Here is a 23105-nt window from a genome sequence, read left to right on the forward strand (position 1 = left end):
AAATCACTTGCTAGTAGTAAACAGTAGGATTCATTCATACACACACACACACACACACACACACAAAACACACAAAACACAATCCATGCAGCTCTTCCCAAGTTTTTAATTATAGCTGGGGTTAGATCTGGGGCATTGACATGCCTAAACCATGGAGTGCAACCTCAGGTGAGCTCTGGTAAGGTGGGGGTTCAGTAGAACAGGGCCACTACAAGGCCACAAAAGGAATCATTAGAGATAAAGAAGATTTACAAGCAGGCAACATTTTGCAGACCAAGATTGGGAGAATTCTAATGATGGGGTGAGAAAGTTGAGCTGAAGTGTCAGGGCACCATGGGGATCAGAAATCAGGCCTTGGATGTTCCAGAAAAGGAGACAGGGCATCACAAATGTCCCTACCCAAAACTCGTAGCTGGAGTAGGATAAAAATGGGGTCCTGTCAGCTATCACAGAAGCCCTGGTAGATGAGGGCAGGAATGGAGTTCAGGGGTCTGAACAAGATTGGACATCAGATCCCAATCATAAGGGCAGAAAATGAAACCCCGACCCCAAGGGAGATGCAAAAAGAAGGCATGATCTATGCACCTGTGATCTATAGCACACATGGCACCTTAACTCTAGTCAACATTATATCTTCTAATAAGCCTTCAAGATCCACTGTGCCTAAATTATATTTTCTGCATGAAGGCACGTAGATTCATGTTAGCCCTAATAAAATGCCATTTTCTCACTCATATTTGCTTCCTTTAACCTAACACAACAGCTGGCATGTCTGCTTAGTCCCTACATCCCCATATACCCTCATAAACCACAACCTAAGAAAGGCTGAAAATTGTCTTCCAAGGCAAGGGAGGATTTGTCCTGGGATGTTCAGGGGAGAGAGAACAGTGAGACCTATGGTACTTGGATTATATTATTTTGTTATATGTGTGTGAGAGGCATGAAAAGAGCATATGTCACACTTGACTGTCAGCTATCAGAAGAATACTGGATTAAAAGGTGGAAGGAATGGCCACAGAGGCTCACACATTGATTATAGCAGGCAAGATGTCCAGGCATTCTAGTTAGCAAATTTAAGAAATTTTAAGGTAAGAAGCACAGACCCAAGGATCAAGGTAAGCATGAATGTTTGAGTCTCTCAGAAATCATTGTATCACAACAAGAGCAGGGCTTTATGAAACCACCACCTAGCTGAGAGCTTCCAGTCTCTCCATTGCCTGATAGCAGGGAGCAAGGAGTCAGGCCTTAAGCTTTAGCTGAATTTTTATTCAAAGGAGTTAAAATCACACGTGTAAAAGGTATCATTCTCCTGCGCATTTTCCTCTTGGTGCTTAGAGGCTAATAAATGGTTTGATAATTTTCTACTAAGGCCTGCCAAACTCCACGAAGAAGCCCACACCCAGAACAAAAGCCTCCTTGGCAGCTTCAAACAGCAGCTAGAGAACTCAAATTCATCAAAGAGACCTTTAGGGGAGTCCCATGAAATAGGATGGAGGCAGAGATAGTGGGGTAACCTGCTGTTCATGGGGATGAGCTCAAATCATCAGGAATCAAGGTGTTGCTTGGGCCAGCCTTAAGAATCTGGACCTCACTTCTCCACCCCTCCTTTCTTATTTTTCCTCCCTCATTACTTATGATCTTTACACCCTCATCCTCTCCTTCTCTTTTCCACTTCCCTCTCTTTATCTCTCTCCTTCATCCTTCTCAGATCTCTGTTCTCTCTTCCACCGGCTCTCAGTCTTCTTCCCTCAAACTCAGTGAAACACATCAAAGGGCCTTTTCTACTGTGTCCAGTAACATGCCTACACACACACACACACACACACACACACACACACACACACACACACTGCTGAGACTGTGAATGTTCTAGTCCTGTGTTCCAACCCCTGGCTTTCACTCTTGCTCTGGTCAGCTTAAGCCAGAAAATGGGAGCAGCTGGTGATCTCTAGCTCTGGCCAGGGCAGAGCCCCAGCTAGCATGATTACTCTCTGCCCTGGATCTTCTTAAAAGCAGGTCATTCTGTGAGCAGAAGGCTGACAGATAGGCCAATAGTTGTCCTATCATCTATCTACCCCAAATGCTTACACTTTGCTATTTTCTTTCATAGAGTTGGTGTGGACCTGGATGAAGATCTGAAGGAAGGGCCTTCCTCACATCAGGCAAGTCAAAGAACATTGAGAGGTGGGGTGTTCTGGATCATGGGAGGTCTAAGCTATTGCAAAGAGTTCAGAACAGGGATGTACAGTGTAATGGAATATTCATGTTAATCCAGAGGGATAGGGTATATAGGGTTTTCCATGCCATAGAGTGTTCCATGATGAAAAGAGCATAAAACATGGATATTCTATGCCTTGGAATGTTCTAAGGCGATACAGAGAAAAACTGGAATGAAACTTGTGGTATGCTGTATCATGGAATGTTCAATGATAAAGTGAAAAATAAAGGATATTCTGGGCCATAGAGAATTTCATGATAATGAAAATTATAAAATACATAGGACTTTGCCTTATGAAATGTTCCACAATATAGAGAGTGTTGAATATGGGGTTGAACATTTTTGACCATGGAATGTTTCAAACTAGTACAGAGTGTATAGATCATGGGAAGTACTGGGTCTTAGAATGTTCTAGGCTAATGTATAGATTCTAGAGCAGAGAGCTTTTTCTTCTGAAAAGTTCCAAGCTAGTCCAGGCATTATAAAGCATGGGGTATTCTCTCTGCACCATGGAATATTCTGTATTAACACAGAGTATAAAACATGAGGTGTTCTATGCATGGATGTTCTGCATTAATGAAGAGTATAGAATATGAGATCTTCTGTACTATGGAGTGGTCTGTGTTTTTTATAATAAAAAATAGAAGCTCACTGAAATAAGGCAGCCCACATTGAGCAGATAAATCAGAGGAGTACAATAACCTTTGAGGACCCAAGGTTTAACACAAGATGTTAATGCATATCTTACATGTGTGAGATCCTGAGTTTGATTCTCAGGACCATCTGGCCAAAGAATCATTGTATGTGCCCCTCTCCAGAGTAAAGTATACTTAAGAAGAACTCAGTGTATAAAAACACTTGATTAACCTTTAAGGTTTTCAAGATACTTTGCAGCTGCAGTGACTCCTGGAGACTGCAATAAAGGAGCAATATCTCTGCTTTTAGAATCAGACGGACAAATCCCTGCCCAGGAACTTGCTAATGAGGCAAACTTGAATTTACCCAATGAGAGTCGAGGCATGGTAGCCACATACAAATGGATTTGTTTTTTCTACATGGGTCCTCATTAATCTTTTCTGAGTGTACAGAAATACTGAAAATTCAAACATTTGTTCAAGCACAGCAAACCTGGGCAGGTGAATCCTTCCTGATTATTCAGCTAAACAACTATTTTCAGAGAATTCGTAAAGAAAACTCTGGAGAACTTTGTGCAATTCCTTCAAGTAGAGGAAATATATACTCCCAACTTTATTCTTAAATCTGATGTCAGAGTAAAATTTGGCATTGTCACTTTGCTTTAGTCCTTTTTAATTCAGTACTTAGGACAGTGGTGTATAAGCCCTGCACTTGCTGCTGAGCTGGATAATCCACACTCAAGGGAGTATAACATTGTGAAGAAGTGAGATTTTGTTTTAATGTATTGGGCTATGATTACATTTGGATTTGAATAGTTTTCATTTCTTGAATTCCATGGGACTCTTCTAGAACATTATTGACCAAGCAAAGCTGATTATCATAGTGCTGGGTGAGATGGCAACACTTTCTGGTTTAGAGACAACACCAGGAAGAAGCTGAGCCATACAAAATGGCTGGGAAATTAAGTTGTTGATGATTCTATTTCATATGTACTTAGAATGTTTTTGCAATCAGTGTTCCAAAGCCAGGCTGGAGCTTTTTCACAGACTCCATGGCTCTGGGAACTACTGTGAGTTGAGGTCTGTAGACAGCAGCTACTGTCCTTAGTGACCATACAGAGAGATCAAAGCCTAGATTGCTATCTTGGCCAGTCATGATGAGTATGTAGTGAATTTTGTAGCCAGGTGGTTTTTAAAAAACATATGCATTTCATCTAGTCAACTAATCCATTCTTCTGCCTTCAAGCAAAACTTCCATCTCAATTTTCTCCTCCTACAACATTTAAAAGAGATAGAATAAATAAATTCATCCACAAAAATTCTTCATTTTTTTGATTCGATAACATATAATCATGAATAAGATTATCTTTTAGCCTAACTCTTTTTTTCCAATATAAGTATATTTTGAACCCCGGCCAGATGCCAGCATGTCAAAGGAGGTCTGTAGACATGCTACAGGTGAGATGGAAGGGAGGGAGACCTCAGAGCAGGGCTCAACCCCTGCACAGTAGCAGCCATAACCCTGCTCATATGTCAGCAGGGCAGACGAGGTATCCAGCTGCCACAAACCACTTTAAAAAAAAACACCCTGAAATTCCTACACCCCAACTCACCCTATGCAAAGAACAATGGGGAAACTAAGAAGGGCATCAATAGCAGGAGCTATGGAGAGAAATTCTAACAGATTTCCAAGTCCTCCAATATAAGTATATTTTACCTTGGTTTTCACCATTATTAACTTAGTTATAATTTTGACAGAAGAAATGTAAACTAGTAGAAAGTACTTCTTCTTGAGGTTGGAGAGATACAACTTAGTATATTAAGTCATGTTGGCAGAAACAGAGAGATAGTTTGGGGGTTAAGGCATTTGCTTGCCAGATTTAATCCCTGGAGCTGCTTGTGATCCCCTGAGCATCATCAGGTGTAATTCTTAAGCACAGAACTAAGTGAAGCCCTAAGCACAAAAATCAATATCCCCTGCAGCCCACCAAATTTTCACCTATGTGGTATTTGGATCCTGGGAAAGAGTTTTCTATTTTTAAGTCCTTGTTTCTATGTATGATGTGAATGATAGTTTCTACTTCTCCAGGTTGTTAGGACAATAAAATGAAATTATTTTTATAAAAACTACCAAATTTGATTTAATTAAGTTTGTCCCATTTAATAAAGGATTTGAGTGGCCTGGAGTGATAGTACAGAGGTTGGCCATTTGCCTTACATGCAGTCAATCTGTTCTGAGCCTGCCAGGAGCAATTTCTGAACACAGATCCAGGAATAACCCCTGTGTGCTGCCGCAGCCCAAAAACAAATAAATGAATGAATGAATGAATAAATAAATAAATAAATAAATAAATAAATAAATAAATAAATAAATAAATAAATAAATAAATATAAAGGACTGAATCTCCCGCCCATCGGAGCCGTGGGCTAGGTTGAGTCCAGGAGAGCTCTTGGGTTAGTTCCTGTTAGGCCCCGGCCATAAAAAATAAATAAATGAATGAATAAATAAATAAATGGAGGCACGGACCCATAAAAATATATAATATATATAAATATATATAATAATAAAACATTTTAAAGATATCTAAAATTTAATAAAGCAAAAAAAAATAGTAAGCACAAAGTAAAATCAGAGAACTGAAAAGAATCACAAGCAAGCAGATAACAAGGTCAGTGCTTGCCGTAGTCAACTCACAAGCCAGTGAACTTTCTGGTAGGAGAGAATCAGGAATACACCACATCACTATCATTTGGAGCAAAGTCAGAGTCTCCCCTCCAGCAGAATAAAACTCACAGGATGCTATATTTTAAAAGGGATGTCTAATGTGGCACCGCCTGTAGAGACACATAGTTATCTAACCGTTAACTAACCTCATTATAATTTACGCAGTTCCCAGAGAACTGCTGAGGCTTAAGTTATTTTATTGTTTGGAAACCTCTGACTCATGATGAAGTGAGACTGCCAAAAAAGCTACATTTCAGAAAGAGGCCTCTCCACCAGGGACTCCATCTGCAGAGTCAAGGCCAGGAAAGTAATGGACTCAAACCAGGAGTAGCCACAGTGGCTAAGCATTTGTCACGTGACCTGGGTCAAGTTATTTTGGTGGTTTCCATACCGTGGCTCAAGAACGTCTCTGTCCTCATTTGTTCTGACATCTCTTTGCTTATTATCATCATTTTTGGCTCTGTTAGACTGCAGAGCTTGAACCTTAAATCTTAGGAGGATTGCAGGTTTGCACTTATTAAGCTGGGTTTACAAAAGCAAATAGAATCACCTTTGCATGGATCAACCGTTAGTAAAAAAAGAAAAGACTTCCCCTTACTTTACCAAAAGCTGAACATTTCACCCATAGTGAATTCTACACCTCAGAAGAAGTAACAAATATATGTGATGGCAAGTGCATATTGTTAAAAGAAGTTTCTTCTTCTCTGTTTATGACCACATAATAATAACCTTTGGGAAATACTGAAGGTAGATGTGATTAACCAGCAAGGTCATGATTTTTCCCTTTCACCTTGCAACACCCTTAGGGTACGAACGGCATTACCCTCTCAATCTGGCACCAAAAGGCTTTGCAAACCAGGTTTTCCTTTGCACAATGACAGCAAGTGCAGTGGTGCATTTTACATTTCTTAAATGTGACTAAATCAAACCTCCCTTGTAAGTGAGCCTGCCCTTCCAAGCAGAGCATTGCTGAGGTAAGAAATGCTGAAACACCCACAGCCACCTTAATCTTCTCATAGAAAATCCCAGCTGTCCCAAGGAGAACGGCCATGTTTGCTTTCTTTTTCCCCTTGTTGCCTTTACCAAGATCATCTTAATATTTGTGCAGTACTTACAGCTATATTTACTAATGACTATTATTTTTGCCAGTGTTCTAGTCATCTTATCTACAGTAACTTGATTTCGAAGGCAGTCTCAAAGGTTGTCCTATTACTATTCCTATCTTACAAATGAAGAACTTGTATGCAAAGAAGCTCAATAACATGGATAAAAGTGGAATTTGAACACAGGCAACTTTGATTCCAGAACTTCTACTTCTAATTGAAATAAATCCATCTATGCATTCAACAAGTAATTTTTGACACCTGCTCATTCCTGGCACTAGTTTGGTGTGAAAAGGATGAAACAATGACCAATTCCAAGAACTTATCCTCTCAGAGCTCTTTATATAATAAAGATACATATTCAAAAAGGTCCAACAACTACAGAGGTTATGTTCCTAGAGTGGTAACAATAAAGCAGGTAAGAATGGAGAACAGAGAAGAGGTAATTGCCAGTTAGGCAAGTGCCTGTGGGGAATTGGCCTGGGTAATACATGATCTAGAGGGATCACTGAAGACATGGTGGTGAGTAAAACCTGATTCCACATGTGATAATGTTTTAAAAAGAAAAGGAAAACAACTAATGAGGAACTGAAGCTTGGAAATAAAAATATTGATTCTTTTGAGCAACTTGTCTTTCTCCTGTCTTCTGCCCAGCAGTTACTATGATAACTGCTAATGTTCATTTTTGAATCTAATTTTATTTTTAGCACACTATGATTCTCTATGCTTTGGGGAATTTTTGATTTTCTTTTTATTTGCACTAGTAACTTCCGGTTTATTCATTCATTTGTTTATATGAGATTTGCTTCATTGAAATTCTGGTTTGGGTTGTGTGTGTGTGTGTGTGTGTGTGTGTGTGTGTGTGTGTGTGTGTGTGTGGTGTAAGAGAGAGAGAGAGAGGAGAGAAAGAAAAGAGAAAGAAAGAAAAAAAAGAGACCTAGACAGACCAGTTCAAGAAAGGCAGCTCAAGAAATTCAAAATAGAGCTGACCAATCCAGAGAAGTAGTGAGTAATGAGAGATGAAAAGGATTAGAGTGTCTCTAGAAGAAGTTCTAATGGTAAATGAATATAATGAAGTAGCTACCAATAGAGGAAAAGTGTGAGTAAGGTGCAGAAAAAGAATTTTCCAAAATGTTGATGTATGACAATTGGACTTGGACATGCCCCTTGGATAATCCCACTGAATGACTAAGTTGAATTTGGACTCGCCCCTTGAACACTCCTTCTTGTCATGTCAGATATAAAAGGGAAGACTTGGACCTTTTTTTGGGGGGGTGGGGGGGCTAGGATAGTAACTAGAGCAGTGTCTGCTGGTCCAAGGGGGGACAGAGATAAAGCATCAGAGAGATGCTGGGGGGCTAGGATAGTAACTAGAGCAGTGTCTGCTGGTCCAGGGGGTGATAGAGATAAAGCATCAGAGAGATGCTGCCTGCTTTGTGTGTCTATTCATCTCTCTTTCTTCTTTGAACCTAGGCCTCCCCTGGCCACCTCTGGCCAGTGAATTTCCTGCCTTCCCAACCCCTAGGCGGCAGCTGTAGGCCTCAGACTCCAGGAGGAATACTTGGTTTCTCTCCCTCTCTGTCTCAGGCTGGTAGTTGCTACATTTTGGCATCCCTGGGTGAGCATGAGGACACACCCAGCACTGGGTCCCATGGGCCACTTCGAGGACCCAACCCTGGCAGCCTTGGGCCTCTGCAGTTGCAGCCCTGCAGCCCTGGCAGCCTTGGGCCTTTGCACCAGAATATCTTTGAAACCAGAAAAAGTGCATTTGAGGAAGAGTACTTTTTTGTTCTTCTGCACAATTGCTACTCATTACTTATGGTCATCTGGACTGGCAAGAGTTGTAAATCTAAGTAGGTTCTGGAGAGAATAAAGTCAATTAGCAGATGGTAGACTCAGATGGCTGTTTTGAAATTTAATTTTTTCCTTGTGACTATTTTCAAAGATTCCTAATAAGCTCTTAGAAGACAGAACTGAGATTCCCATATTTAACAATTATCACATCTTCCCATATTTGCCCTTATGTGTTTAAAGTTGATCTCAGAATTTAAAATCTACACTACACCCCCACAATTATTTCAGAAATAGAAAACTAGGTTCTAAAGTTGATCTGACCACATGAGGGTTTTATATGTTGTGTTATATTTATATTTTTGAGTGAAGAAAGGAATATTTTAGAACAAGTGCCTTATTTTCCCTTACCCAGCATCAAGTTTATTTGGATTATACTTACTGTGGCTTCGACATCTCCACTAACTTTTTGCTTCTTAAGACTAAATTTTATTATTATTCAATCTGCCATTCTGCAGAAATCAGAACTAATAATGAGGCTGAGGAAGGAGATGGCTGTATATTAGATATTGTGTATCTAGTCATGATTAACCTATATCTTCACCTATTGAGATATCTATTATAGATATATTTTTGCAGAAATCAGAACTAATAAAGAGGCTGAGGAGAGATAGCTGTATATTAGATATTGTGTATCTAGTCATGATTAACCTATATCTTCACCTATTGAGATATCTATTATAGATATATTTTTGTATAAAAATAAAATAAATGTTTCTATAGCTCTACTTTATAAACAGTTAAAGTGAGGTCAAAGGCTAACCTCCCCAAGACAATAACACTGTGATGTGCTGAGCCAAGACTCTCATGCCCAAAGCTCTTACATTCTTACCTGTCTCCTCAGATGTTCCTCAGTCAACTTGCCAATCTTACAAACATGGTCTGTTTCTTTGCAATTGGGAAGATAACCTGTCAATTGGCATTTGAATATTTAAATAGCACTTTCCTTCCTCTATTACTGTGGCCAAACCAGCATTCCATTTCTTAGGTGACATAATAAACATTCTCCTTTCTATTACCTCCATGTATAATCTTCCCCAGTACCAACCTATAGTGAGTTCTTCATCCATGGTTTGGAAATTCCTTGCTCTACTATGATATATATCATATTACAGTGCAACAAAGTTCTACTATCCCTTGGTCACAAGGAACATAGCTACTTTTTCTCTGCTTATTTTTACCACAAAGGTTGAGTTCTCAATCAATATAATGTTCTTATTCATTTATGTATTTAAAGAAATAATAGTCTAGACAGGTCAGGGCAAAGGCCCTGGAACTGAAATATGCACAGCCTGTCTGAGAAATGGCAAGAAGGCCAGTGTAACTGGAGTAGACCTTGGGGAGCACTAGAGGATATGAATCAGTCAAAGACATAGACAGGAGCCAGATTGTACCTGTTATCTATTATCACATTGAAGCTGCATTTCCAACAACCCAAATCTCAGAGGACAGGAACACTAAGCATTATGTATCTCACACATCTGTGGGATTCAGCTGCTCTGGGCTGGTCTTGCTCATAGATCTGTGGTCAGGCAGACAGAGCTAAACTCTACTGATCTTATTAGGGCATGCCCTGTAGTAGATGTCTGCTGGGCCCTACAGAAGAGCATTAGTTTGGATGACTTTGCTATGTTCCATTTAATTGTCTTTATCCTGGGACCAAAGGGCTACCCTGAGCCTTTCTTTTTTCTTTGAAATGTCTTCTGAGGCTTTCTCCCAAAAATTTATTTCTTGTGTCATTCTGAGGCTAGGTTTTAAAAAAGTTCACAAATTTTCTTAAGGTCTAGCCTCAGAAATGATCCACTGGTACTATGGTAATATCCTAATGACCAAAGCTAGCCTGTAATAGCACACATATAGACAACTCTTTTGTCAAAGAACTACAGTCACAAGCCAAAGTCCAAGAACACAGAGGAGAATGAGAACCAGTACCCCCTATTCCATGGATACTAAAAAAAAATACATTATTACTACAAACAGTTGAAGAATATAGTTGGTTTGTGTTCAAGTATCAGTCATGCCAAGATAATTTTTGTTCAACTTTTATCAGTTATTAATAAAGTCTAGTTATAATTGGACATTTGACTATTTTTCTCTGTCAGACCCTGCTTCATATATTTCAAAGTTCATTATTGTACAAGGAATTTTTGTTTAACAATTATTTCCTTTTATTTTATAATAAAATTTTAATATTTACTGACCTTCATTATTTTTGATCAGTAGTCTGATCATTTTTAAAAAGTCCCTGATATTTCCTGAGTTTTTAAAATCTTAAAAAAAATGTTCTTTTTGGGGGGGTGGGGGAAAATGTTCTTTTTATCTTTATCATCTAGCAGTTTTACTCCTTATAATCTCTAGTAGGTATATTTTTTTATATTTATCCTAACTTTGGATCTCTACTTTGAAATTTCTCATTGAATTTAAGAAATATTTAACTAGTGCTTCTTTAAACATATTTTGGTCCTCACATTTCTTTTGCTCTCTTTGTAACACACCACTAATGTTTTCTGTCTTCTTCCTCACATTATTTAGGCACTCTTTTAAAGCAGAATCCTCTGTGTTCTACAAATTAGCTCATTTGTATTGATCTTTCTTCAAGTTCATTGGCAATTTCTTCTGTGACATCCAACTTGTCCTTCAATCAACCCAGGAAATTTTTTATTCTACTTTTAAGTTCTAGAATTTGTATTTGATATTTTTTGTGCTTCACATTTCACTTTACAATCCCCATCTGTGTACTCATTATGTCCATCATTATAAACAAAACTTTCTAGCATAATTTTATAACTATTTTGCAGTCCTTAGGAAAGGACAGAAGTAAAACATCTACTCAAGACTTCTAAGGAACCTGCCTCTACCTACTTCCTACTTCTTTTCTCCATGGTACAATGCCTAAAATTTTTCACCCACTTCAACAATATCCAAACTCTAGTTTAGTTCCTTAACTCAAGAATATAAGTACACTTTACTTTTATGTTACTTCCCTATACTACAATTTGAAAAGAGCTTCTGAGCAGAGAGCCAAAGAAATTTAGGATTTATCTCATAAGTTTCCTCTCTCAAAACTCACAGTTCTTTTCTCTGACTTACCTAATACCTAAATCAGTTCATAGATATAGATATAGATATAGATATAGATATAGATATAGATATAGATATAGATATATAGATATATATTGTTCTATTACAGTCCAGCATTGTATATTTCATAAGTAACTTTGTAGAATGAAAACATTGTTTTGTTCTGCTTTTTTTCAGACAGAAACAAAATGCTTCATAATTGAATATCAAGTCCCAATGTAGGCTTATTCTTTGCAATGGGTTGTGTTGCTGTTACTAAGTCATGGAAGGAGCCAGAATATTTTTGATTTAAGGTGTTTTAAACTTGGATGAATTAGTATTTGTATTTAAAAGAGTTATTAGTCTTGCATTACATAATTAAAGATGAGGCTGGATGGCGGTGGATGGCAATGGATTTCTTTTTGCCATCCCAGGCCACGTGGCTCAGCAACCCCATGAACCGGCGAGTTTCAGGCCCAGGTGAAACGCGAAATCACTTACTCACAGGCAGGCTTCAGGAAGAATCATCTTTATTTAGGCCCTAGCCACCACATGTGTGTGGCCTACTCATAACCTTTCAAGCATACAGCCATTCTAGGCTTGCCCTGCGTCTTATCCTCTTTCAGCCATCTCCCTCAGAAAGCCCAGCAGGGCCAAAAGGCAAAAGCCCTTAATCCTCTGGCTTCTGGGTTTATCTACCTATTCCAAGACCCCTCCCAGGAATGGGCCAGGCTTTGCAGGTAAGGTCACACCTATTATCCGGTTCCCAAGACCCCTCCCAGAAATGGGTGGGTCTCAGATAGGTACCCTACAATTAGCACATTCACTTTTTATATAAATCAGTCTTTTGTTAAGAATACTATGCATCTTGGTGAGATGATGCAAACGTTCTCCTGCCTATGAATTGGTTCATAATTTTATATCTTTGTGTTCAATTTTTCATCTACAACATTGCATACTAAAACTAAGATATAATTTAAGTGAGGGGAGATACTTTCTATAGCAAAAATATGCTACCTTTATAAATATACTTAGCAAACTATAAAAAGCTGTGCTTCATCATTTTCCTTCCTAAGTTCTATGCCAGTATCTTTCAAAAACAGAATTTATGGTTCCAGAATATAGTTGTGTTAACTTTCTTTTGCCATATAACCAATAGCCTGTCCAAGAAGTGGTTTAAATCAATGAATATTAGTTAATTCATCACTTCTATGAGCCAAAAATTAGAAGGCAATTTAACTGACTGTTCTAACTTAAGGGCTTTTAAGCACAAATATCAACCAAGCCTATAGTCATTGGAATACTTGACCAAGGATGGAGACTCCTCTTGTGTGCTGATGAGATGCCTCATTTCTCCACACGCTGCTTGCTGGCAGGTAAAAATGGAGATTCACCACAAAGATCTCTCCAACAGCTTCTTAAGCATTCTTTCAAATTGGCAGCTGCATTTTCTCAGAAACAATGATCCACGAGAAACAATCTAGGAGGAAGCAACAATACCTTCTTGTGATCTGTTCTTATCTAGGGCACCATCACTTTGGCCCTATTCTTTTGCTTTAAAATGAATGATTAAGTGCATGCTTACTGGAAAGGGAAATTAGATTTTGTCTTTTCAAGTATCTTAAGAATTTGTGGTTGCCAGACAGAGATGCTACGAAAAAAATTACAGACCAATATTGCTGATGAATGCAGATGCAAAGATCCTCAACAAAATCCTGGCAAATAGAATTCAATGCCTCATTAAGAAGATCATCCACTACGATCAAGTAGGTTTCATCCCAGGAATGCAAGGATGGTTTAACATCCATAAATCTATCAACATAAAACACAACATCAACAACAAGAAAAATAAAAATCACATGATCATATCAATTGATGCAGAGAAAGCATTTGATAAGGTTCAACACCCATTCTTGATCAAAACTCTCAGCAAGATGGGAATGGAAGGAAGCTTTCTCAATACAGTTAAGGCCATCTACCACAAATCAGTGGCAAATATTATCCTCAATGGAGAAAAACTAAGACTTTCCCTCTAAATTCTGGCACAAGACAAGGCTGTCCTTTCTCACCACTCCTATTCAACATAGCACTGGAAGTACTCGCTATAGCGATTAGGCAAGAAAAAGATATCAAGAGAATCGAGATAGAAAAGGAAGAGGTCAAACTCTCGCTGTTTGCAGATGACATGATACTCTACTTAGAAAACCCTAAAGATTCTACCAAAAAGCTTCTAGAAACAATAGACTCATATAGCAAGGTGGTAGGCTACAAAATTAACACACAAAAATCAATGGCCTTTCTATACACCAATAGTAATAAGGAAGAAATGGACATTAAGAAAACAACCCCATTCACAATAGTGCCACACAAACTCAAATATCTTGGAATCAACTAGACTAAAAATGTGAAGGACCTATACAAAGAAAACTATAAAACTCTGCTCCAAGAAATAAGAGAGGGCACGCGGAAATGGAAGCACATACCCTGCTCATGTATTGGCAGGATTAACATAATCAAAATGGCAATAATCCCCAAAGCATCGTATGATTTAATGTGATCCCCCTAAAGATACTCATGACATTCTTCAAAGAAGTGGATCAGGCACTTTTGAAATATATTTGGAATAATAAACACCCTAGAATAGCTAAAGCAATCATTGGGAAAAAAGAATATGGGAGGAATTACTTTCCTCAACTTTAAACTGTACTACAAAGCAACAGTTATCAAAACAGCATGGTATTGGAATAAAGACAGGCCCTCAGATCAGTGGAATAGACTTGAATACTCAGAGAATGTTCCCCAGACATACAATCACCTAATTTTTGATAAAGGAGCAAGAAATACTAAATGGAGCAAAGAAAGCCTCTTCAACAAGTGGTGTTGGCACAACTGGATAGCCACTTGCAAAAAATTGAACTTAGACCCCCAGTTAACATCACGTATGAAGGTAAAATCCAAATGGATTAAAGACCTTGATATCAGACCCAAAACCATAAGATATATAGAACAACACATAGGCAAAACACTCCAGGACATTGAGACTACAGGCATCTTCAAGGAAGAAACTGCACTCTCCAAGCAAGTGAAAACAGAGATTAACAAATGGGAATATATTAAGCTGAGAAGCTTCTGCACCTCAAAGGAAATAGTGCCCAGGATACAAGAGCCACCCACTGAGTGGGAGAAACTATTCACCCAATACCCTTCAGATAAGGGGCTAATCTCCAAAATATACGAGGCACTGACAGAAATTTACAAGAAAAAAACATCTAATCCCATCAAAAAAATGGGGAGAAGAAATGGACAGACACTTTGACAAATAAGAAATACAAATGGCCAAAAGACACATAAAAAATGCTCCACATCACTAATCATCAGGGAGATGCAAATCAAAACAACTATGAGGTACCACCTCACACCACAGAGATTGGCATACATCACAAAGAATGAGAATAAACAGTGTTAGCGGGGATGTGGAGAGAAAGGAAATCTTATCCACTGCTGGTGGGATTGCCGTCTAATTCAACCTTTATGGAAAGTGTTATGGAGATTCCTCCAAAAACTGGAAATTGAGCTCTCATATGGTCCAGCTATACCACTCCTAGGAATATGCCCAAGGAACACAAAAAATACAATACAAAAATCCCTTCCTTACACCTATATTCATTGCAGCACTTATTTATCATAGCAAGACTCTGGAAACAACCAAGATGCCCTTCAATAGACGAATGGCTAAAGAAACTGTGGTACATATACACAATGGAATATTATGCAGCTGTCAGGAGAGATGAAGTCATGAAATTTTTCTATACATGGATGTACATGGAATCTATTATGCTGAGTGAAATAAGTCAGAGAGAGAGAGAGAGAGAGTGAGAGGAGAGAAAAAAACACAGAATGGTCTCACTCATCTATGGGTTTTAAGAAAAATGAAAGACATTCTTGCAATAATAATTTTCAGACACAAAAGAGAGAAGGGCTGGAAGTTACAGCTTACGTCATGAAGCTCACCATAAACAGGGATGAGTTTAATTAGAGAAATAACTACATTTTGAACTATCCTAATAATGAGAATGTATGAGGGAAATAGAAAGCCTGTCTAGAGTACAGGCGGGGGTTGGGTGGGGAGAAGGGAGATTTGGGACATTGGTGATGGGAATGTTGCACTGGTGATGGGTGGTGTTCTTTACATGTATGTAATCAAGGTGTTTAAATAAAATATATTAAAAAATTATAATAAAATAAAAATGTTTTTTGCAAAAAAAAATTTGTGGTTGCTTATTTTAAACCATCACATATTGTTATGTTATATTTATCTAAACAAGAACATACTTTAATCCCTATATTAATTTGTATCTCCTATTAGGAAAAAGTTATTTGAAGCAGATCCTTTCTTTGTAGCTAACACTATAAATTGAGCCCATGGATTGACAGGGTCTTATTTTTGTTTTTGTTTTTTCTTTTTAGTTTTTGGGTCACACTCAAGAACTCTCAGGAGTTACTCCTGGCTCTATGCTCAGAAATCGTCGCTAGCAGGCACAGAGGACCATATGGGATGCTGGGATTCGAACCACTGTCCTTCCGCATGAAAGGCAAATGCCTTACAGCCATGCTATCTCTCCAGCCCCTTGGATTGACAGTTTTAATTCATGACAGATTATACCTTATTTTACCCAAAACAAACACCATCCCTGGTTTCTGTTTTTACAACTAGGTTTTACCCCAAAACAGAGATTATCTTACATGTAAACCTAGGTAGGACTGGCTCAGGATAACCTGAGCCAGGGGTCTTCAAACTACGCCCTGCGGGCCACATGTGGCCTGCAGAGGAGTTTGATCCACCTGTCAGAAGTGAGCGCTATTTGGTTGCCAAGATACCTGCCAGCATATACACTCAGTGTCAAGGTTTCTCAGGGATGACGTCAACCGCCTCCGCCCACGGCATGTTGTGTGATGGGGGGGTGGGTGTGAGGACAGTGTTGAGAGGGACACTGATGTGCCCTTGTGCCTGGCGCTTGGCATGCGCTGCATGGCGAGGAGTACTACATGTGGGTGACTATAAGATGTAAAAATGCGCCTGCTCCTCCCCCAGGCAACGTGGTGTCTGTGTGCTGTGTCTGCCTGTCAGTGAGGTTTTCCTCCACTCCCTCCACTGCCAAAGGTCAGTCAAAAGCACCATAGAAATAAATTTTTGCCAGATGGGGGGTTCTGCCTGATTGGGCTGTGGGTGACTCATATGAAAATTCCCCTTTGGGGGTGGTGAGGCGTTCAGTGCTGAAATCAAAATTAGGGGGTGGGCGGTGGTTGGGAGGTTAGGGGTTCAGTGCTGAATTGCCCATGTGGAAAATTAGGGGTTCGATGCTGAAGCATTTTAAAGGGGCTACATTGAAAATTTTATATGCATTTTGCAATTCCTTTTCAGTGTTCACATGCTGATTCCGAACATATCAATTTGGGCATTATATAGGGAGATATAACTGAAGGGGTAAGTGTTCACATCAGGGACTAATGGGGGTTCATACACTGTGTGTATATATACACACATTTGTATTTCACTAATATCAGTTTGGAATCCCTAGGAAACAATAATGTCAAGAAAAAGAAAAATTGATGGCGAGTGTAGGATATTCAAAGAACAAATGGACTTACGATTACTTTATGCGGTACAAAGAAAAAGCTGTGTGTCTGATATGCCAGAATATAGTTGCTGTGTTCAAAGAATACAATGTGTGACGCCACTATCAAACTCAACATAAAGATAAATATGATTGTTTGGTTGGAGAAGTGAGAAAAGATAACAACTGAAACATATACTGACGACTCAGCAAAATACTTTTGTGAAGCAGAAGCAGTTAAATACTTCCTCACTGCGGGCAAGTTTTCAAGTTGCCAAGCTAATAGCGCGCAATGGCAAACCATTTGTGGAGGGAGAATTTGTTAAAGAATGCCTTATTTCTGTTGCCAAAGAGATGTGTCCAGAGAAGGCCAATTTATTTAGTACAGTGAGCCTTTCAGGAGTTACAATGACACGAAGGATTGAAGAAATGGGAGAAAATTTGCTGCACCATTTGCAAAACTCTGCAAAGAAACTTTGCTATTTTTCCTTGGCACTCGATGAAAGCAATAATATTCGTGATTCTGCCTAACTTCTCATTTATATGCGTGGGACAAATGAGTATTTTGAAGTCACAGAAGAGCTTGCTGCACTGCAAAGTATCAAAGGTACAACCACAGGAGTGGATATATTTGAAAAGGTTTGCCAAACTGTGAATGGTTTGGAGCTGGATTGGGTTAAACTAGTCAGTTTAACAGCTGATGATGCTTCTAGCATGGTGGGGGTCTAAGAGAGGAGTAATTGCTCGCATTACACAAGAGATGGACAAACATAACCATCTTCATCCAATTGCCATACACTGCCTCATCCACCAACAATCACTGTGTTGTATATCACTGAAGTGGGACTCTGTTATGAAAATTGTGGGATCTTGTGTTAATTACATTAGAACTCATGCACTAAACCACAGACAATTTCAGGAATTTCTATCTGAGGTAAATGTTGCCCATGAAGATGTTCTGTACCACACAGAAGTCCATTGGTTGAGTAGAGGGAGAGTTTTGAAACGTTTCTTCCGCAGATTACAGCTTTTCTACTTTCAAAAAACCAAGAAGTACCAGAGCTCAATGATGCAGAATGGAAATGGCACCTTGCCTTTCTGACAGATATAACAGAGCTACTCAACAGTTTCAATCTGCAACTTCAAGGCAAAGGGAAGCTCATCTGTGATATGGCATCGTGTGTGAAAACATTTGAAGTAAAATTAGGCCTTCTCATCAAACAAGTACAGGAGGAAAACTTCAGTCATCTTCCAACAACTCAAAACCTGTCAGCAGACAAACCATTGGTTGCATTCCCAAAGGAAACATGTCTGGCTTCACTAGAATTGTTGCAAAAGGAGTTTCAATTTAGATTCAAAGAGCTTCATCTCCATGAACAGGACATACAGCTTTTTCGTAACCCATTTTCTTTTGAGATTGAAAATGTCCTTACAATTTACCAAATGGAACTGGCTGAACTGCAGAATTGTGACTCTCTGAAAGACGCATTTAAGTCAAGTAACCTTTTGAATTTCTATGCATCTCTCCCCTCTGAGACATATCCAAATATCAGGAACCATGCACTCAAAATGGTAACCATCTTTGGTAGCACTTATGCCTGTGAACAGACTTTTTCAAGAATGAAACATCTGCAATCTCCAACCAGATCAAGATTAACTGATGATGCCCACTTGCATCACTTGTTACTAATGGCTAGCAGTGACAAATATGGAATCGGACAATGACCACCTCATTAGCCAAAAGCAGGCCCACAGTTCCCATTGAAATACTGGTGCGTGATCTGTTTATTTATAAATGGTTTTCATTTTATTTATACAAGATATGTGCAGTGTGAGTAGGAATTCGTAGCTCATATAGTCTGGCCCTCCAGCTCTCTAAGGGACTGTAATCCAGACCCCACTTTAAAAAGTTTGAAGACCCCTGGCCTGAGCTATCTGTCTTTACTCTGTCTTTACTCCCCCACCTTTGGAGAGTTCTGGCAGGCAACTATCTCCTTATGAGGTAGGAGATTGCCAGACTACATGTGTTTTACTCTCAGCCTGATCTGGATTATTTGCCCAGCAACGCTGCTTCAGATTCATTCACTTGGGGTTGGAGATACAGTATGTGGGGTGATTTTATACATGACTAGTTATTTTCTTCCTATTTGCATCCTTAAACATACATGTTCTGGAGCATTTATGCATTTATAATAGCATAAGAAAGGTGAGAAGAATTGTAGAAAGTACTTTCTACTTGGAAGCTAATAATTAATCTACCTTCTAAAATAAAAATTCAAAAAATATTGACCCTCATTAGATTGTTCTTTCTTTTGCAAATTTAGAAATCTTTTTCTGTGTAGGCATACCATCAGGTCTTTTCCTTGGTAATTAGAAAATTAAGGCAATAAATTTGAAATTGTTACAAAAATCTATTTCAATTGGGGAAGAAAAATATTGCTCTCATATTTCACTCACATATACTACCTGGAGTAGTATTGTGTTGTGGAGCTCTGTGGCTTTATCTTTATTTGTCTTTGTTAAGATTCTGTGCAAGTTCCACTGACTATTGAATATAAAATCTTAAAAATAGAAAGGAAAATATTTCCCCCTTTTCTCTCTTCCCCTCTTAATCCACCAAATCCCCCCTAGAAATGAGGAGCAACTCAATAGGATTATCCAGGACCAAGTTCATCCAATTCACTTAGCAAAGGCCTCACATTTGAATATTGACAGAAGACATATTTACATTTGCTTAGTTCTTTTTTTTTATTAAAGTTCACACAACAAACAAATCCGTCTTGCTTCAGTGTCTGCTTTTCACAGATTTCAGCCAGAGCCTTTGTTTTCTCTCAGGGTCCAAACAGGCATAAAATAAAGAGTGCTATCATAATCTTCTCAGACTCCCTCCCTGGGATAGCGCTAACCAGGAGGGGGTCACTTAGAAGAAAAATACCCACCCTGTGCTCAGTCACTTCCTAACCTCTGAACTACTTCTTTGTTTAAGAAAAATAAAAGAGAATAACGATGTGCTAATCTTGTTCATATCCCTCTAAAAAGAAACAGCATAATAAGGTAACCTGAAATCAAATCGCACAGATATTAAACATTCTGCTTCTTAGAACTCTCAGAGAAAAAAAGAGTTGAAATTCAGTGTCTCATTCCCATTTACAGTTATGAGGTTCCAAGTCAATATGTGTGTTGTTATTAATCAATGGGAAGTGGCAAACAGTCAGAACACAAATGTTGCTCTACTTTCTCTGGAACCCACACAAACCACTTTATCTTCAAAAAGTAGGAGTCAACAGAATGGAAAAAAAATGCTAGTGATAAAGAAAATGCCAAGTTTTAGCTTCTCTTTCTGATGACTGTTCCTACCATTGTTCTCAGAATGTGAGCTGATCTCTGCTTCTCAGAGATCCAGTCTCCCTCCCAGCCCTCTATGCTGCTCAGGGAATCTCTTCGAGTTCCTGGGTGAATGCAAAGACTGGCCTCTCCTGGGTACATTTATCTTCAACCCCCAGTGAACAAGCTGAGCACACAGTAGACTAATTCATTTATTTCCACTCATTTATTGATGGCCTTTCATAACCAAGTTGTTAAGTCATCAATAACTTCAGAGAAATAAATGAATGGGTCTAGAACTGGGCCAACAGATATTGAAGATACACCCTGAAATTCATGTTTAGGGCCAGCAGAAAAGTCAACTGGATCCTAGGTGGCATTTTCCTCATCTGGGAAATAGAATCCTTCTGTTGTTCTCATTGGAACCCAGTATATTGCTCTACAGAATAAGGAAAGGGTCTTTCTCCAGTCTTCAATGAAAAGAAGTTTGAATGGAAGTATTAATATTTGTTCACCATTTTTCAAATTGTTACCCAGTGTGGGTTGTTCTCATTAAATGATTCAAGCAGCATACTAGAAGATTGACTCAAAATAAAAGATAAACTCTTTCAAAAGTGTTGTACATTGGCATATGTCCCACTTCTAAGGAGAAAGGTAGAATAAGAGTTGCCTTGTGTGCAGCCAACACAAGTTCTATTTCCTGCACCATATATAGTCCTCTGAACTTTACCAGGGTTTTCTCCCGAACACAGAACCAAGAATAACCCCGAGCACCTCAAACTTAAAGTTTCTTCCCCAGGGGCCAGAGAGATAGCAGGGAGGTAAGGCGTTTGCCTTGCACATAGAAGGACGGTGGTTCGAATCCGGCATCCCATCCCTGAGCCTGCCAGGAGCAATTTCTGAGCATAGAGCCAGGAGTAACCCCTGAGCACTGCTGGGTGTGACCCAAAAAACAAACAAACAAAAATTCCTTCCCCAAAGACAAAAGAATGAAAATAGTGGGAAAGGGGAAAAGAAACAGGCTTCTAAGAACTTGGGAACACTTGGATCTAGTATTTAGGGCTCTGAAAAAGTTTGTAGACCAAACATGAAGTTTAAGAGGAAAGGGGAAGCTTCTAGAACCCTTGAAAGGAATTCACTGGCTGAGGAGAGTTGGCTCTTTGCATTGTCTGGGACTAGAGGCAGCGATTTATCTTCAGTCTGTGATCAGCCTAGTATTATGACCTCATTCCTATTCACCCTTATCATAGTTTTTCCCACTTTCTCCTTGTAATCCCATCTGAGTTTTGCTGGATTGTGTTTTTTTGGTTTCGGTTTGTTTGATTTCGTTGGTTGGTTGGTCCGATGGTTTGTTGGTTGGTTGATTGGTTTTGAATTGGTGGCCACACCCAGCAATTCTCAGGGTTAACTCCTGGCTCTGTATTTGAGAATTACCCCTGGCTTTGGGAACCATATGGGATACCAGGGATCAAACCAGGTCATCCACATCCATGGCAAGCATCCTAACCTCTGTATTATTGTTCCAGCTCCTATAATGTTTGTTCTGAAGCCAAGGAGTATGTGTAATGTATATGTATACATATATAAACCCTCTTATTCATTGCAGCATTATTTACTATTGTCAAGAGCTAAAACAACCCATGTACCCATAGATAGATGAATGGATTAAAATTTGATGTATTCAATATAATACACACAATGTAATGCTAATGAGATTTTTTTTTTGCTTTTTGATTTTTGGGCCACATCTGGGCCACCTCAGGGAATCATATGGGATGCCCAGGACTGAATTTGGGTTGGCTGCATAAAGGGCACAAGGTGAATGCCCTACCCCCTGTTCTATTGCTTCTTCCCCTACTGGTTTTTTTTTTAACTTCTAGCATTGGCAAAATTAATGAACCTTGAGGGTTTTGTATGCTGAATTAAATAAGCCACACAAATACCAGATGATTTTACTATGTGTGGCACATAAAGAAAGAGGACAAAGGAATGAACTAAGTAAAACTCCCCCAAAATATTAGATGACAAAGAAAAATTTTGATAAAATATAATTTACTTACATTCAAGTTGCCATGCAATAAATAAATAAATAAATAAACAAACAAACAAACAAGTATCTCATTCAAAAATTTGGAAACAGAGCCAGGAAAGTAGGTATACTTTTGTGATGGTCCTTTATCTCTCCAGCTATTAGAATGTACCCCAAAGTGGATTGGTAAGGAACACAATCTTGGGGTAAGAGCTATGGTGCTGTGGTAGGGCATCTGTCTTGCACGCTGCTGACCCAGGACGGACCTGGGTTCAATTCCCAGTGTCCCATATAGTCCCCCGAGCCAGGAGCGATTTCTGAGCACATAGCCAGGAGAAACCCCTGAGCATCACAGGGTGTGGCAATAATAATAATAATAATAACAATAATTAATAATAATAATAATAATAATAAAGAAAACAATCTCTATAGCCTTTGGAAAAGCATATGTAGATTGTAATGTCATGATACTAATTCCCTAATCTTAAAAAAGAAAAGGTGTCCATCACAGTAGAAATGGACCTTAGAACTTTCAAATAGTTATT

At 38.9% G+C, this 23105-nt stretch overlaps 1 protein-coding gene across 1 annotated transcript in view; it reads left to right on the top strand.

The window, feature by feature from the left end:
• The window catches only part of SLC9A9 (solute carrier family 9 member A9), a 564963-nt gene that overhangs the window by 448585 nt on the left and 93273 nt on the right, over window positions 1–23105 (top strand). Inside the window, exon 13 of the mRNA XM_049785894.1 lies at window positions 2111–2166. Within this exon, the coding sequence (XP_049641851.1) occupies window positions 2111–2166 (56 nt within the window). The remainder of the gene's footprint in view (window positions 1–2110; window positions 2167–23105) is intronic.

This window comes from Suncus etruscus, chromosome 13, assembly GCF_024139225.1.
Source record: "Suncus etruscus isolate mSunEtr1 chromosome 13, mSunEtr1.pri.cur, whole genome shotgun sequence".
Taxonomy (NCBI): Eukaryota; Metazoa; Chordata; class Mammalia; order Eulipotyphla; family Soricidae; genus Suncus; species Suncus etruscus.